We start from the raw sequence: 18,768 nt of genomic DNA, 5'->3' as shown, positions 1-18,768 counted from the left end.
AAAAAAAAACAACAACCTCCTGTCCGTCGATAAAAGGCTTTGCGATTTGGACTGACTTGAATACCAAAGGAAGTATGTTGCAGCCGAAGCATCCTTAAGTATCTGATTGTCCTGTAAGGAGAACCTATATAAAATGCCTTCATGCAAGGCTGATGTAAATCTGCAGACCCGAGCAGAAGGTCAGCTTGATGAGCATGCAGCACCAAAATCAGCTCTGACAAACAGCAGGGTGGGAGCTCTTAGTGCTCTGAAAGCTACTTTAATCCCTGCTGCTGCTTCCGCTGCTTTTTGACCCACTGCAACACTCACTTTTCCCACTCACTGCTCATTATATAACAGTGCAGTCTGTGAAGTGCATCTCAGTTTATTGTCTTAATTTTCACATCACACCTGCGAATGCCTATTAAGACAACCCCATCATGAAGAAACTATAAGATATCGACCAACATCGTAAAGGCTTGAGCTTTGAATCTCCACATGACTGCCACAGTCTGCAGATGCCTGATGGCGCCTCGTTCTGTTCGAACAATTATGCACAAGTTGAGACCCAACAAGAATGTCCACCCCTCGTATGATGTTGGCAGGAAACTGATTGTGTCCCAGATGAAAATGAAAATAAAAGATTTTGGAGCAAGACGTGAGTATAGGGAAGGAGCCGGTCTCCTTGGAATATTTTAAAAGACTTTTAAATGATGCTGTCACATTAACATGTAGATGTTTGAAACTGATTATTTTTAATTATAGTGGAAAATCTGTTGCTTAGTCGTTTTTACAATACTTTCACCGGTTTGTAATTGTTTATCTTTTTTATGTGTGGATGAATGTTTGTAACTGACATGTAACCCTGCTGCCTGTTTTGGCCAGGACGCTATTGTAAAAAGAGATTTTTTAATCTCAATCAGACTTTTCCTGGTTAAATAAAATAAAATAAATAATAAGTATAAAGCCCAAGGAAAAGCAGAAGACCTTGTGAAGGTGCTGGCTGAAGTTGTTAAAAGGGTGACTTTACACACAGGGAAACAAGTCTCCGTTGAAAGGTAACCCAGAGAGGAAGAAGCCATCGCTCAGAAAGCAACACAAAAAGTCAGATGACAGTTTGAAATTTCCCACAAAGACAAGGACCTTCATTTTTGGAGACATGTCCTGTGTTTGATGCAACGAAAACTGTAGCGTTTGGCCACAATTACAGTTTTATTTGGAGGCGAAGAAAGAGGAGAACAACGTCCCATCTGTGAAATACGAGAGTGGCAGCATCATGTTGTCAGCCCATTTTGCTGCAGGAGGCACTGGTGGACATCACAAACTGCATGACATCCTGAAGAAATAACATCATCTGGAAGTAGCTTCTGATGGGTCAGTGCACAGCATCTGTGTTGACTACAGGCACACCTGCGAATATACTGCAAGGCAACACCAGAGAGATGCTGCTGCCATAGTGTGACATCATGGAAAACTGACCGAACGAGCCACGAGCGCAGCAACAGAATTGTGGATCCCCAAAAGTCTGGCTCTTCCTTGGGTCCAGTGTTCCTCCAAACCATCACATCCAAGTAAAGACACCAGGAATCTCCAGGAAGGAAACCAGTCAGGGAGGAGATGGGTTCTGAGTCCCATAGATAAACAGGTTGTGGATTGAAAAGGAGGAATAAAAAGCAAAAGACTTTGTGAAGATGCTGGCTAAAGTTGGCCGGTATCCACAGTGAAGGGACTCCCGCATCAGCATGGCAAGGCCCCTCAGAGAGGAGGAGGCCATTACCTTGAAATTAACTTAAAAACCAGATTGCAGTATGCAAATGGAGTCTGAGACAAAAAGCGTAACTTTTGAAAACACGTCCTTTGGTGTGGGGGAAGCCTGCGAGCCTGAAAACACCATCTCAACTGTGAAGCACGGGGGCGGCAGCGTGATGTGTGAACGGCTTACTGTTGGCATCCAGAGGAAAAACAACATTAGGGGAAAACTGGTCTTCCGAAAGCACAACGATTTTGGGCAAACCTCCCAAAAGGCAACAACGTCAATGTTGAGCAATCAGGAGAAATGGGCCAACATTTCAGCAAATTACTGAGCGACGCCTCTGCAGCTGCATATTACCTTATTTAACTCTCTAAAACATTTTTTATTAGTTAAGATAAAGGCAACTTGTAGGTTATGTTGGTTCGATTTGTTTTAAAGCAAGTGGCGTCACAGAGGAAGAAAAACACCGAGTTTCATGAAGTTTCCGCGTTAACCGCAAATGCCACCAGGGGGCGTGGCGTGCGCTCTTGCGCATACAGAACCTGTAGCTGCCGTCGGCAGAACGCAGACCGTCCAAAGCGGAGCTGCGCGCCGGAACCCAAGCGCCACAGAGAGCAAGACGGCCGAGCCGAACCCAACAGAGCCGAACCCAGCAGAGCCGAACCCAGCCGAGCCACGCATCCGGACCACTGAGAAGGAGCGGGAGCAGGCGGAGGAAGAGGAGGAGGAGGAGGAGGAGGAGGACGGCGCGGTGGAGTCACCTGCAGGAATCCAGTTGTGAAGTTCGCAAAGATATGAGGGAAAAAATGCGCTGAACGGAGACCCGTCACGAACTCGGTTCCTAACCAAATATATCCTGAGACAAATCAGAAGGAAAGCAGGTGGGGAGACAAAATTCACCCCCGACAAGTTTTTTTTAATCTTTTTTTTTTTTTTAAGAGGAAATCCTGCTGAAGATGAATACCAACGATGCCAAGGAGTATCTGGCACGGAGGGAGATACCTCAGCTGTTTGAGGTGAGAGATGGAGCTGACATGATGTTTTCCGCCACAGGATGAATGTCTGAAGCGTTGCAATGTGCGCTGGAGAGTCTGAGCAAAAAGGAGCTGACATGTCATCTTTTAGTGATAAACCTGAAAATACCCACGCTGAAAGCTTTAATAACAGAGGGCATAAAAAAAACCTATAGTTTAATGGGGACTTAAATGTATAACGGTAAGCATGCGTATTACATTGAACTTATTGCAGATCTTTTCATTCCTTTCAGGTTTTAGCAGATATATGTGAAAATAAATATTGTTTCTGCAAAAATGCACGCATATTTTTTTTGTTAAAATAAATAAATAAATATGTAAGTGGTAATCTTAAATGTTCTTATCATTAAGTTCTGAGCTTGCATGAATATTAATATGAAATTCCTTCTTTTTACAGGATAGTAAATTAGCTCCTAATTACAGTCAACTCGCACTGTGTTGTGTGGCTAATGTTTGCAAGCAATCAGTGCAATCGCTGCTGCTTATTTGCTGTCAGTTTAAATTACGCCAAGCAGCGAAGCGGCACATCATCATAACTACTATTTTGGTGCATTCAGCTGAAGCTCGGTGGCACTGTTTTCGTCATCCGTCTAACTCATAATTGGATGAAACCGTTTTCTGGGAGCTTTGCAGGATGCATCGGGGCTCCAGGGGAGAAGGAGGAGGGTGGAAATCAGGAAGGAAGTCCCAGAGGAGGGTGTTGTTTTGGAACATTTTAGGGGAGAGGCAAACTTCACATGTATAAAGTTCGTCTTCAAGTTTATCCCACGTGGCAGATTTCCCCTCTTTTAATAGTAGCCATAGAAAAATCATCAGGGTCCTGCCCTGGCTTGTCAGGCTGTGTCCAAATTTCACGCACAAAATCGGATGATTGGTTCCCCTTCTGGAGCTCAGACAGCCGTCAGGTTTTAAGTTTTAGATCTCATTAGTTGTTCAGCTCCCACAGAACAGCACCTCACAACAACGACCAGCATCACCCCTCAACTCCTACACCTCATCAGGTTCTCTTCCGCCGTTTTTCCCCACAGAGTCTGCTGACGGGTTTGATGTACTACCGGCCCGACGACCCGATCGAGTACCTGGAAGGCTGTCTGAAGAAAGTCAGGGAGCTCGGCGGCACGGATAAGGTGCGGTGGGATACCTTTGTGGGCCAGGAGAGGAAGTCCCTTCCTCCGCTCAACGGAGGCCAGTCACGCAGGTCCCTCTTCAGAAACGGTGAGGCTGCAGAACGACGCAGGAGAAAGTAAAGATATGAGTCTGGAACATTCAAGGTCTTTTTAATTTGAATATGTACACAAACGTCTGGAAACTTGACATATTTTGTGACAAACCGTCTTTCATTATGTGAGAAACCAACACATAGAAGCACCTAATTAAGAAGAAAGATAAAGATCTGAAAAAATATGGCATGCATTCATATTCAGCCCCATGGAGTCAAAGCTTACAGTATCACATTAATTCCAGACACCGTCTTTTGCATAATTTACTGACGCAAGTTTTTTTTTTTTTTTTTTTGCGGTTGTGTCTCAACCAGTTCTTAACACCCTGACATGTTTCCCTACTTGTCTTTGCAAAACAGCTCAGGCTCAGTCAGACTGAAGGGACAGCTCCTGTGGTCTATAAGTTCCTAATTGGGTTTAGATCTGGACTTTGACTAGGCCGTTCTCACACATGAGTATGCCTGGTTTCAAGCATTTCCTCTTAGCTCTGCTGGTATGTTTAAAGCCGTCGTCCTGCTGGAAGGTGAACGTCTACCACAATCTTCAATCTTTCGCAGCCTTGAGTATCTTTCATGTCCAGATTGGCATGTATTTAGCTCCGTCTTTCTTTACATTACTGCCTTTCCTGTCTCTGGTGAGGAAAAGCATCCCCACACTATGATACTATCACCACCGTACATCATTGCTGAAGATAAGTATTCAAGTACTTCCTTCTCATCTGACCAGAGCACCTCCTTCCACATGTTCGTTGAGTTGCCTGCATGGCTTTTGGCATATGTTTTGTTTTTTAAATACGGCTTTATTTCAGCAATTTCTTAATTTTTCCTGAGAATATTCAGACCGTAGTAATGGAGTACACAGACTATTAGTTGTCTTGTCAACAGATTCTCTCGCCTGAGGTGTGGACCTCTGCAGCTCCTCCAGAGTTACCATTGGCCTCTTGCTTGCTTCTCAGATGAATATTCTCCCTCTGTAGTCTGCAAGTTAAAGGGGACAGCCACATCTTGGTATATGTGGAGTTTTCAGATGGTAGATTGAACAGAGCTCTGTGAGATTTTAGGATGTCGTTTTCTAACTTAACTCTGCTTTAAACGTCTCTCCCTGACCTGCTTGGTGTGTTCCTCGGTCTTCATGATGATATTTGTCCACTAATGTCCGGATTTATACCGAAAGGACACGACACACAAGTGTGCTGATTACTTTTTAGGTTATGTTTGGAGAAAAAAAACGCAGGTTGAACTGGAGTTTTTTAGCGTTATCAGCATAAAAGGGGGTGAACACATATGCATACCCAACAGGTCAGATTTTAATTTGGTAAAAAACATGTAAACCATGTACATGGAGATGGGGATGAAAACCAGGCGTCATAGTCCTTCCTCTTCACAGCTGTGTGCATTTATTTACTGTTCGGTCTCTCATATAAAATTTAAATAAAATACATTGAAGCTTGTGATTCTAACCTGACAAAATGTGACGAAGTTAAAGGGATATAAATACATTTTAGGTTTGCGCATTAGATGCTGACAAAAGAAGGTTATTTTAATTCAATTGATAGCAAATCATTTCTTTCCTAACACTGATAAAACATAAAAACAAATAGTCCTCATGAAACATATGTTGTTTTTCTTCTTTTTAAAGAAAGCTAAAAGACCACATCCCATTGCTCTCCAACACAATCACCGCCAAAGCAGCCCAGCGTTTTGACAGTGAAGGGGGCTGACATTTGCCCAGCACCTTAAGGAGTTTGTTCGCAGATCCGCTGTTAAAGGCCCTCAGTTTTTCTTTGAAGTACAGGAAGGAGAATACTTTTAGAGTATAATAAGATGCTTTTTCCGCCGGCTCTAATGTGCTGTGTACCCATGTGCGTCAGCGCTCTCACTCCCTGAAAAGTGCCAAAAGTGAGACACCTGAGCTCTTTCTGCAAAAAAGACCTTTTGTTTTCTTTTGTTTGTTTTTAGAAAAGCATTTCCTGTTAGGAAACCGTGTCCAGTGTGCAATTATCGCCAACGTGAATGCACTTCCTTCACGGAGCCGTTGCGGGGGATGATCATGCACGGTTAATGATTGATCTTTGAGATGATTTCAAAAGGCCGTCCATTCATTGGTTATTAATTCCAGTTATGACCCTGCACAACTGTGTCTGTTACAAAAAAAAAAAACAACATGCAAAATGTGGTCAAAATTTGCAAAGCAAAGTCAAATTTTTCTATGTTGGCAGCAGCTGTATGCTAATGGAATTTCTATAGCTTTCTATAGAACTTCAAAATCTTTACATGTTTGTGTTTTAAACAGCGGCCTGGGAAGAGGACCTGTAAGAGGCCGCGTGTGAGCAAGTAAAACTTTTACCTGCACTCACACGGCTCCTGCCACAAGACTCCACAGCGAGGTGGAGATCGTACAAATAAGAGAAGCGCTGGCAGGCAGATACGCGATTTAAAGATATGGCCTGGAAGAAGGCTGAAAACATAAGCAGCTACACACAGCAGCCAGCTGATGAGTGTTATTGATAAATGTAGCTTGTGGCCGAAACTCAGATCTGCCATGTTTCGAAAGCCAGAAGAAAGGACGCTCTGCTCTGATGTCTTCATTCCATTGCTACCGATCTCCTCACCTCCTATTTGTGTCGGTAGCGGTCGGAGCAGCAGAAGCAAGCGGAGTGTTCACGATCCGAGCCGTCCCTTTGGGTTTTATGAATTAAAGCAGCTTCAGTTTCCCTGGAAGAGATTGCATCAGTAATTTCTACTCAGTTCAGTTTACTCATGTAGCGCAAATCGTCGTGTCGAGGCACTTTACAAAGTCAATTATATGAAAGCTTGCAAACAGATTGATGAAAAAGTTTTTTATCTAATGAAACCACAGCAGATTGCATCGAGTACTTTCATTAATATTGAGAAAGTTGTACGATCAAGGCAAAGAGTGCTTTGTTCTGTCCATCTTTCCCTTAACTCGGACCAGTTTCCTTCTTCCTGGACTCCCCACAGTACGACGCTGCCGGCTGTCATTTCCAACCATCGAGAATGTTTATTAAGATGCCTTGTTTTCCAGCTTACATAATGTTTTACTTGTAAGCCAAACAGTTAAATTTTAGTCTCACCTGACTTGATCGCCCCCCCCCCCCCCCCCCCCCCCCCCCCCTGTGTTTGCTTGTCTTCCTATTTGGTGGAGGGGAACTCTACTTGATCTACTTGATCTAACAATCTAGCAATCTTATTTCTCTTCCGTAAAGTGCAGATTTGCTGAGTGCTCAGGTTTTAGCTGTGCTGTTAACAGATTCTCTCGCCTGAGCTGTGGATCTCTGCAGCTCCTCCAGAGTTACCATGGGTATCTTGACTGCTTCTCTGAATAACGCCTTGTGAGGCGTGCAGTTGTGCCGTACTCTTCCCATTCTTGGACGACGGATTGAGAAATGCTCTGTGAGATGTCGGGGTATTAATTATGACCTAACCATGCTTTAAAACTTCTCCACACCTTCCTTCTTCCCTGACCTGTCTTCTCTTCATTGGCTTCCTGCCCGCCATCCCATTGATTTTAAATTTTATTGCTCCCCATTAAAGTTTGAAATGGTCTAATCACGCACCTTGAAGAGTACTGTCAGGTTCAAACACCTAAAACATTCATTAACAACACAAGAAGGAGAGACAACAATGAGGTTAGTTTTCATAAATCTTGCAAGGAGAGGAGCTGAGATGCTTAATACAGATCTCCAAACTCGCTCTGAACACACTCTGTCCCCTCCTTGCTTTTATTAAGGAAACCCTGGTTACATTTGTCAAGCTAAGGGGTAGGGATAAGCAAAACACTCTGTGACCTTAGGAACACAGAGAGAATACTAAGCAGTCCACACAGTACATTTATACATAAGCACTCCAGATGGCTGAATACAGTTCATCACAGTTTCAGACATATTTAGAAAAACACTTTGTCATGGTTGAGTTTTGGTTTGGCTTTGTTTTTCTGTTACTTTCATTTTTTCATCTCTTTTGGGTTAGGTTTGACTTTATTTATTGTTAGTTTTCAGTCATCAGTTATTTTCTGTCAATTTTCACTTCACCTCCTCAGCAGTCAGTCACACCTGATATCATTTACCAGCCAATTAGCCAGACCCTTGTTCCACCTGTGAAGTGCTCTATTTAAACCTCCCTCTGTCTTCAGTTCAGCACTGGGCCGTCATCATTCCACACCTCTCCATGCCAGTCCCCGTTTTGCCTTGGAAGATTTGTTTTGCTCCTGTTGTTAAGGTTAGTCCTGTCAGTCACTCTAAAGACTGTGAGTTCACTGTTTGTTCCTGGAGAGGTTCTGCTCTGTGTCCTGGTGTCTCCAGAGAACTGCTAACTGGACTAGCCATCCTGGAAAGGCTCTGCTCTGTGCCCTGGTGTCTCTCAAGTTCTGCTAACCTGACTAGCCGCCCTGGTGAAGCTCAGCTCTGTGCCCTGGTGTCTCCAATGAACGGCTAACCTGAGTGCTATGAGGCCTGCTAGCCGAGCAGCACCTAGCTAGTGTGGACTCTCTGTCTCCGGGCCGTCAGCTCCTGCCATCACATTCATCCCTGACCTTCTGCAGTCCTGAACCTCCGGTCTTCATCATTCACCACCCAGCATACTTCCTTCAATAAAGAGTCAAACTTTTAGTCCCGTGTGTGTGTCCTGAGTTCATCAGTAAACAAAACCTTGACACACTTATTATCGTCACAACATATTTCTCTGCTTTCTGCAGGCTTTCTGCAACGATAAGAGAGAGAGTAAATCAATACACATGCATAGTAAAATGAAATAGTAACCACTGGTCTATATATTCCAGCAAATATATGATTAACACAATAAACCTAATGAACAATAAACTAAAGTAATGAGAGATCGGGAATATAAAATACACTTTAATAAAACCTTAAAACTTCTTAGTAAAGAGTATATACGTAATAAATGCAATGAACTTAGTAGATAATAGTAAAATAGTAAGATAGAAAATAGTAAATTGTAAAAGTAATTCTATCAGTACTCCGGTCAACCAGCCAGTTTCTCCTCTATTTTCTATTTTTTTTTTTTTTTTTTTTTGCAAGGTTAAAACACAGAGGTGACTGAGCAATACCTTATCTCTGTATGGTCGCACCGCTGAGCGCAAAGAATCATTTACATGTCTTTTGAAAACTCCACTCTCTTCCCTTTTAGGTTTTTGTCTCTCTTCCCTTTTAGGTTTTTGTCCTTATTATGATTATCGTGTTAACCGTGAAGCACTTTGATTAGCACTTTTGTTGTTCTTATGTGTGCTATATAAGTACATTTGACATTTACATTGCTCTATAAGGCTTTCACAGTAATACTGAGATTGGTTGATTCTGTTTATTAATTATGTGAATGGTATGTATGGGTAGCAGATTAAAAGAGAGTACATCTGCAGGGCATGCATTTCAGGTAATAATTTGTAAAAGTATTTGAAAACGTCGCACAACCCAAACCATGTGTTTACATGCACTGTGCAAAAGTTGAAAATAAAATTGCAAGTGTTTGAACATGATTATGATTTTCACATTTAGGGGAAAAAGAAGAAAAGTTTTCTGCCATCAAGCTGATAAAAATGTTGTCAGTCCTCCCTGGTGTAAAAAAAAAACAGGAAACGTTGAGTCAGAATAAATATCAGCGAGGAAAACGAAAAGTTTCTAAGTTGGTTAAACACTAAAAGTGTAATAAAATGTACCGAGTTTTGTTGTTGTAATGTGACAAAAGGTGCAACATTTCAAAGGTTACCAATAGTTTGGTACGTTGTGTAGGATTTTTGTTTTCCAGAACCTTCAGAAGCGATTTAGCCGAGGCGAAATTATCTGCATCAATAAGTGGAAACAGCTCCAGATTCCCTGGAGCGGATTGCATCAGTAATTTCCATCTTTATTAACTGCATTAATGTTGTGAAAGTTATATAATCAATGCTTTAATCACCAGAGACAGCGGGATAATTACCAACCCTAATGAAGCAGCTCTGTTTGCATATATAATTAATGTGATCTCCCCTCTAATTTACCGTTAAAAACACAACTCATCAACTCCTAAAATGACTGACAGGACGAATGTGGCTCCTGAACGCAGGAAGCCCAGTTGTTCATCAACAATCACAAATAAATAAAAGAATAAAAAATCAGATGTCCATACGCCTCGTTGATAACCGTGTGCTGTGATTGTCTTTTTTTGCCGCAGTGATGCCCGACAGCCCCAACTTCCCCTACAGACGCTACGACCGCCTGCCTCCCATCAGCCAGTTCTCCATCGAGAGCGACTCGGACCTGTCGGAGACGGCCGAGCTCATAGAGGAGTACGAGGTGTTCGACCCTTCCAGGCCACGGCCCAAAGTCATCCTCGTCATCGGTAAGGGAGCGCCGCAGTCTGACGTATCCAGGGAGGAGCTTTTGTTCCCCGTTAGATAAGAAGCAGCAGATGCGTGTGCGTGTTCACTGCAAACACGGATCTAAAAAATAAGAAAAATGTTCTTAAAATTAGTGTTTTTGTCCTAGATTTGAGCAGGTAAATAAGATTATCTGCCAATGGAATGAGTACTTTCACCCCTAAAATAAGATAATTAGATATACTGCACTTGAAATAAGATGATGGAGATGGATTGTTCTTATTTCAAGTGTAAAAATCTTATTCCATTGGCAGATCATCTTATTCACCTGCTCAAATCTAGGAGAAAAACACCTATTTCAAGACAATATTACTTATTTTTAGTTCTGTTTTTGCAGTGTTGGTGTGCGGGTGTGTCTTTCTCTTTGGACGTTGTCCGGCCCTTTTTTATATCAAAGGATTTAAAAACTGAAAAGTGTTTTTTGTTTAATTTGCTGGTGATCTAAAAATACGACGTGTGGCTAGGAATCTACGATCTGGGACGGCGCGTTTGTGAGAGCGCGTGTCTTGTTTCCTGGTATTCGAAACGTAACGGCACCTCTCGCCGTTTGTATCATCAAAGTAGATCTCGCTGCATGTCCCTCAGTGTGTTTGACACTCCTAATCTGGTTTCCTTGGCGTGCCTGCTTCAGGCTGTCAACTAGTCTTATTTATCTTGTTAATCATGCATACCGTTTGCACAGCAGGAGTAGTGAACCCAGTTTGGCTCAAACATAACTTTAAAAGTTTATAAAAGCTCAAGGAAAAAGGAGTCCAGCCTCTTCTCAAAGCTCCCGTTTAAATGGGACGCTGCTTTCAGGGGGCTTTTCACGCTCTCCGTGGAGTGGCTGCTAGGTGTTTGTCTGTCTCCTCCTCCTCTGGGCCCTGGTTCTGAACGGAAACACAGCGTGGCAGCCGCTGTCACCTCCGCGGAGGATCACGGGGAAAGTTTTGTCTGTCGGGTTTGCAGAGAGAAGTTAGGAGGATGTTCGGACGAGACCGGGCCAAGAACCACAGCGTGCTGCCTAGCAGAAAACATGGCTGTCTGTACCCGTCTTTACACAGACGTTAGATAAATACCTCTGTACTCCAGAGAAGATCGTTTCTCAGTCCTCTTTGCAGAAGCTCTCTAGATCATCTAGATTCTTGTGCCGTCTTCTCTTCAGCTTAGGTCCGTAAGATGCTTATTTAAAATGTCCCGGCAATTTAAGGCCTTTGTGTTGATATGCACTCCAGCAAGGTTTCCAAGCTTTTGGCAAAATAATACAAAAAAAAAAAACCACAAACATTCTCTTTTCTGATTTATGATTCGACCTAAAATCATTCATATCTCTGACCGATTTAGGGTTTAGTTCATATTTTAATTTTTACAAGTTTACCGACGTTAAGGTTTTGGTTGGGTCCAGATTAGAATAATATGGAGAATCTATGTAAATATGGCAAATGCTTGAAGCTCAATACCACTGAAAAACAGGAACAGTTTGATTGACCTTTTTACTGATTATAAAGAGATAAATGTTTTATTTTCAAATTGACCCTCCTTTTATGTTTATGAATCATCTTTTGGGAGACACCTATCTGATTTCCTGACAGAAACACACGTTTGTTTAAATTACAATTATTTTAAAGGAGACATATAATGTAAAATCCACTCTTCTAGCCCTTAAATGCATTTATTTTTGGTGTTTCTAAGAGTCCAGTCGCTTTGTTTTTTTACTTTTTTTTTTGGAATAACCATGACCTGGATGACTGAGAATCTTCACCAGCATGTTTCTAAGAGTGCAGAAGAGTTGAATTAGTCTGTCCTGGTGCTGCATAGATATCTTTATGTTCTGTTTGGGTCATCTGTTCAGTTTTCTCTATTCTCTTGTGCGTTTGTTAAACAATAACGTCGCAATATTTGCAGCGGAACTGCTAAACATGGTCATGGACTTCCCGCAACCCATTTTCGTGGATCCGCCGTTTTTATTTCTTGGAGCGATCTAGTAGTCCGAGCTCAAGGATGCCTGATGGGTGTATTAACCCACACAATTCATGACACCGTCCCCCAGCATACAAAAAAAAAATGGCCAAACATGGTGGAGTAGATCGCTCTACGACCTGCAGGGGGCGGGGTGTGAAGTTCCTCCTTTAGCTTTAAAGAGACGGCACCAAACTCTCACGCTCTCAGACTTCAGAACAGGGGCAAAAATAACGAGGAATGCAGACCAGAGCTTTGCAGTTCCACTTTATATAGATCAAAACTTCAAGTGAAAATCAAGGATGTAAAAGCATGATATGTCCCTTTAACTATAAATCTGTCAGGGGTATGAAAACATTTGGTCTTAACTGTAAATTTGTCCCTAACAGATTTTAAAGCTACTTGATTGCAACCAGGCCAGTTACAGTCACAAAGCTCTACAGATGTGCGGTAGACACTCGGGAAGACGTTATTGTATCATGTTGGTGATTTATTGCCTTGGAGTTAAAAGGCAGTTTTCTTTCCACCATCAATGCTGCGTTGTGTGTTCATGGTTTATTTAGAGTACAATGCAGAGTTAACTTGTTTGATTAAAGGATACGTTTCTGACGAGGCGACCTGGCGAACCTGATCTTGTCTATTACAGCAGGTGTGACAAACATGCTTCAAAAGCACTTTTATGTCAAGGTCTCAGGGCTTATTTAATTCAGGCTTTATTAATATTCTCTAATAGTTTTTTATTCCCTTTCGTTTATCTTTTTTGGGGTTTTCTAATTAGCTTATTTGTTTCGATAAATGTCCTGTGGTGAGTTCAGTGACTATTTGTCCTGTTTAAAAAGCAGTTTTTACAGTTCTTAGAGGTCTTTTCCCAGGCTCATACTCCCTGGAAGAATTTAGACTTTTTAATATCGGATTTCCTGTTCCGCACAACGTTTCATTTTGTTCTGTAATCAAATGGTTCATTTATCCACTTCCTGTTTATTTTGCCTTCTCTGTGCCCTCAACTACTACCCTGCTGGTATAGTTTCCGAATCTAGAATAAACGCCACAAAAAAAAACCTTAAGTAGTTTCTAAAACAAATTTGAAAAGCTTCTTTTTTTTTAGGTAAAATATTTAGAGGAGACAAAAATATGTGGTCAGAAACACATACATGCTGATATTGATTTTTTTGCTGTCGGTAGTTAACATGCCGGTGTAAATTGGAAATAAAAGAGGTCGGCCCAGTCTGTTGGTCTTGTAAAACAGTAAAAGGCCCCTACATGTGTATGTGTATATATATATATATATATATATATATATATATATATATATATATATATATATATATATATATATATATATATATAAAACATTACATAAAAAATACTGTAAAGTATGTTGTGCAACTATGCAGTTGCACAACAACTGTGTAACTGCGTAGGGTGATTTGGAAAAAGTGCATTTTTGCACAAAAAGAACCGATTAGAAGAAACTGAAAGAGGAATGAAAGAACAGCAGGGATTACTATAATGATCACACATCCAATTCTTTGCATAATTACTGGGAACTTAATTAGATCTTTAAGTCTGCCTTGTGTTTGTATTGACCATTAAGCAACACGTTTTCAGTGACACCAGATACTGCAGCATACATAATCTGATCTCCAGCTAAGCCGGACTACTGCTGGTATCTTGAAAATGTCTTGAGAGTCACAGTTTAGAGATGCCATAGCTATTCAGAGCGCACATGGCGACTGCTGTCCCTCTTATTGCAGGCAATGTTGCTGTAGGATTGATGGTGTTCGCACGATCAAAGGAGGAGTAAAGTAATTTGTTTATGTGGCTAATCATATGTGGCAATCAGTATTTTTGAAGTAACTCATTTGCATTTCTGCCATATTTGCTTTGAAAAACAAACACGGGGGCATGGCCCTGCAAAGCTCGGGGTCTTGTCCCTTCTTTGCATGTCATGACATCTCTGCTTGTTGCGCTGTTCACTGTTGCACCCTCAAGTGAAACGGCACTCTAAGCTTAACCCGTAGGGCAGTTTCCATCTGATACCAAACTGATCAGGAACCGAGATAAATGTAGCTGAATGATCGTAACTGAAAGCCCAAACTCATGCTGTGGTTGGTCTCTGATCACCCACTTGCAAAGAAGGTTGGTATCTGAAAAGGATTAACAGGACTGAGGAGAACAGAAGAGATCAGGAATGGATTTAGGTTTAAGAGAGAATAAGTAATCTAGGTACTCATCTCCTGTGCAGTTGCCCTGGTGCATAACATCTTATCTTCCCAACCCTGACAGAATTTTCCTATTACAAAAAACAAACTGTCCTTAGAATTAGTTAAATACACACTTAAATTGCTCTCAGCTGAAGTAAAAGCATAGAAAATGCACGTTCAGGTTAATGTTGAGTATTTAGATCAGCCCTGTTGTATGTGTGAGGCTGCAGGTTTGTTCTGATCCTTGAACACATGAACAGTCCATCATCTGTGTTTTTCCTAATGGTGGGAGCATAACCAAAGCCCAGTAATGTGTAGCTATAACACTTCACGTCTGAGACTGATGTCCTTCAACAAAATGTGACCTGTCTTATTACTGTTTTACCACTTATATGGCTCAGAGCTTTTTAGAGTCTTCATAGTATAACTAATTAGGGATTTAACCTTTAAAAGATAAAGGTGTAGCTCAGCTTATAGTTCAAAGAGAAACTATTTACTAAATATGCTGGTTCGAAAGACACTCACATTATTTGGGCTTGCCTTATGGGTTCTCGGAGAAAAGGTGAATCAAAATCAGATAAATCTTAGTGCAATCACTGGCTAATAATGCTTTTTTTTTTTAAACTCATGCTACAATATGCAAAGGCTCTGTCTGCCCTTTGCAAAGTCACTTATATTAAATTAGAAAAGCAGATTAATTTAAAAGTTTTATGTCTAAGGAAACCCAGCAAATAGCATCGAGTCCTCCTGGATGAGCATGTAGGAACACTGGACAATCGCTTGCATTGTGTTATTGACTTTGCAGCAATCCCTGATACTCAGCTTATAGCGGCGGTGCAGAGGAAAACTCCCCTTTAACAAGAAAAAAGCCTCCAGCAGAACCAGACTCAGTGTGAAAGGTCATCTGCCCCGACCAACTGGAGGTTTGAGAAGACAGAGCAGAGACACAGAAGTACTGGACCAGCAATACTTTCTACATTTCTGCAAGATTAAAACTGTTCCAAAAGGAGAACAGATTTTACCCCATCACAGCGTTTCTTCCCCAGAATGTACCAGAGCATCTATAATCGTATTAGACTTGCTCTTAAATTATATCATCTGAATTATATTTTATCTGCGACATAGTGTAGTCTCAACCAAGAAAAACTCTAGTAGAGTTTTTCTGTTACCTGGAAGTCAAACCCAACTCTCAGAAAAGGGAGAATTCAGGTTTTCAGATGGCTTCACTCAGCATGTAAAAGAATCTTTTTCAAGTTTCTTTTTTTAAAGTTTCCCTCAGGCTGTTTTACCCAAAATATCAACTTTACACGCCGCCGACACCATTCATTTTACTAAAATATAATCGTTTTATGTTTGAAAATTCTGCTTCTTGTCGATAAGAAAATGTTTACACCATTAATCCAATGATATTCAGTGAAAAGAGATAATTTCTTACCAAATGCAGGATTTTCACACATACCTGTTTTTTTTTTTATGCCGCCCTCCTCCACAAAACACACACTCAATCAAGCACAAACACACACGACGTCTTACTCAGGCCTGATTTCTCTCGCCCATAGACACACGCGCGCCCACACACGTAATGTTTCACACTCGCCCATAAAAAAACACACACACACACGACAACAAACCTCCCCAAAACATCAACACTTTCTCTCCCTCTCTGTGCTTAGGTGGCCCTGGCAGCGGCAAAGGAACACAGAGCCTGAAAATCGCCGAGCGCTACGGCTTCCAGTACATGTCTGTGGGCGAGCTGCTGAGGAAGAAGATGATCCACAACGCCACCAGCAACAGAAAGTGGAGCCTGATCGCCAAAATCATCACCAACGGAGAGCTGGCGCCGCAGGTAGCTGAGAAGCAGAGAAGAAGAAGTGTTTGCAGGGGGGAGGGAGGCGGGTGAGATGGACAAATATTTTGGGAGAGACGAGCCGAATGTCCAGACACTCGGGTCAGGTTGTTATCACAGCACGCACGCAACGAGGAACTAATTGGCAGAAGCCGCATCGCAAGCATGCTGGAGAGAGAGGATGCTTATCTGTCTTATTAGCCTCCGTCTTTCTAAGATAATTACTCCGCTTGGAAGAAAATGAGCACCGAGCCCCTCCTGTGCTTGTTTACTCTTCCCTCTTTCAAACACAGTACCTACAATAATTATGATAGAGTGACATATCCCCCGTTCAGCTGCTGGTCTGGATGCACATCGGAGGATCTTGTGCAAGGCTTTATCTGTTATTACGTAAAAACCAACTCAGGGCAACTTCTCAAATGATAGAGAGCAGACACTTTTTAATAAAAACAGCTGCAGCCAGGATTAAGCCGACTTCTGTCAGCCGTCACTCTCAGCAAAGCTCAGCAGAACTAAAAAAGACAGACGCATGACAGACACCTTACCGTGTCATTTTTTTTGTTACAATTCAAAACTGTTCTGAATAGTCCCTCAAAGACAAAAAAAAAAATTGTTTCTTTTCAGATCTCAGTTCAGCTTTAAACTGAAGAAAAAGCACCAGAAACCTTTTAAACATTAAAGACATCACAATGTGAAGCACCAGGCTGTGTTTTGGAGTTGCTTTAGAGCTGTGGAGTTTTTGCTGGAGTAGATCTGAGAGCGGTTCTGAAGATCATCCAACAATCACGAGGTTTTAAACGAAAGCTGCATCGTTTAAATTAAAAACTCATACATGAACTGTTTTTTTTTTTTTAGGTTCTGCTCACACAGATCAATCAAAACCGCTTCACTTCATGTTTATAGCTAAACGGGGACAACAAATTAGAGCCCCGACATAAACTAGCTCAACGCCAATTAGTAGAAGCCAGCAGCTTCTGTCGTTCATTTGGATAATTGCATCACCTGATCGAATTAAAAAAACTGCTGTCAAATGAGGATAAAAAGCTATCCCATGTGAAAATGTAACTTATCTTAGATCATGTGTCATTTAGGTGTGACAAAGAAGCAAAAGAGAAACAAATCTGTAAGGCGGCAACTACTTTTTTTTACAACTCTGCATATGACCATTTATTGTTCTTCATAAAAGGCAAAAATCATTAGAGTTTAAATCGTTAGAGATTTGGTGAGTATGAATAAGATGCAATGACTCAAAACCAACTAAGTGATCTATAATTTCTGCTCTTATTACATGTGAGCTACAAAATATGCGACGTTAGATATTAAAACACAAAACAGCTTTAGTAAATCTGCTTGTGTTTTATTGAAACCACTTTGGAGGATGTTTCTACGGCGCAGACCTTGTGATGTGTTGCCTTCGCTGCAAGGTTGTAACGCTGACACAAGCCTTGGACCTCGTCAAAAAGAGCCGTTTTAGCTCGATTATTTTCATGAATCATCCCCAGTAACTCCCGTACGCGTCGTTCATCATCCTTTTCTTGGCGTGCCCTTGCTGCAGTTCAGTCCACATGTCAGCTGAGAAGGGGGTGAGACAGGCAGCAAAGTAGGCCAATGAGCAAACATAAATCAAGAAGTGGCTGTTAGGCGTTAAGTACAGAGGTTTAGGTTTGTTTACATGTAGACACGTTTCGCATTGACTACTGTTAAATTACTGCATTCAAAGCCAAATAATTACTAAGCTCCAACTTTATGTTTTTTTTCTACATTGTCCTTGCTGTTTCCCAGAGAATTGATTGATTCTAAGATTCGAGGGAAGCTGCAGTGCCTTGTATTCAAAATCCTTAGAAGAAATCTTTATTGGTCCTTGCAATTGTACATGCCAACGAAATGTGTCTTCTGCATTTAACCCATCACTTAGGGAGCAGTGGGCAGCTCCTTAAAATCTTTAAATTTTCTCAAGACTTGATGGTGCACCTTATATATTATTACCCTTGTGCTTACTGAGCAATTTTCTGTGGTACAATGCGCTCAAAAATTTGTTAAAATGTGTAAGTAGGACTTTGGTTAGCAACAAAGCCGCTCTGCTAAATGGACATTAGCAGCATTACGGTACACTGTGTGACTACCTGATAGGACCCCAGAGCTGTCTACAAGACTGCCTGACTGTAATATCTAAACTAGAAGCACATTCGTGTACGTGCTAGTACACACTAGCAACAATAAAGCAAGTAAGTTAATTCAATATAAAACTTTATTTTGGCTTTATGTTAGAAACAGGGCAGTGTAGTCCTCCCAACAGAGACGGATAGCTCTCCCTCTCAGGAGAGAGCTGTGTACGCGGAGGTGTGATATTACACACTTGGGAAGAATATTTAATGCGCTCTATAATCTGGTGTAGCTTATAGTT

At 41.5% G+C, this 18,768-nt stretch overlaps 1 protein-coding gene across 1 annotated transcript in view; it reads left to right on the top strand.

Annotated features, from left to right (window-relative positions):
• Window positions 1–2,287: 2,287 nt before the first annotated feature.
• Window positions 2,288–18,768, top strand: part of ak5 (adenylate kinase 5) — a 127,422-nt gene continuing 110,941 nt past the window's right edge. Inside the window, exons 1-4 of the mRNA XM_012853030.3 lie at window positions 2,288–2,748; window positions 3,795–3,981; window positions 10,172–10,339; window positions 16,192–16,364. Coding sequence (XP_012708484.2) covers window positions 2,689–2,748; window positions 3,795–3,981; window positions 10,172–10,339; window positions 16,192–16,364 — 588 coding nt within the window. The 5' untranslated portion in view covers window positions 2,288–2,688. The remainder of the gene's footprint in view (window positions 2,749–3,794; window positions 3,982–10,171; window positions 10,340–16,191; window positions 16,365–18,768) is intronic.

The sequence above is a fragment of the Fundulus heteroclitus genome, chromosome 6 (genome assembly GCF_011125445.2).
Source record: "Fundulus heteroclitus isolate FHET01 chromosome 6, MU-UCD_Fhet_4.1, whole genome shotgun sequence".
Lineage (NCBI taxonomy): Eukaryota > Metazoa > Chordata > Actinopteri > Cyprinodontiformes > Fundulidae > Fundulus > Fundulus heteroclitus.
The sequence above is the reverse complement of the archived record's forward strand: the minus strand, read 5'-3'. Positions and strand labels throughout refer to the sequence as shown.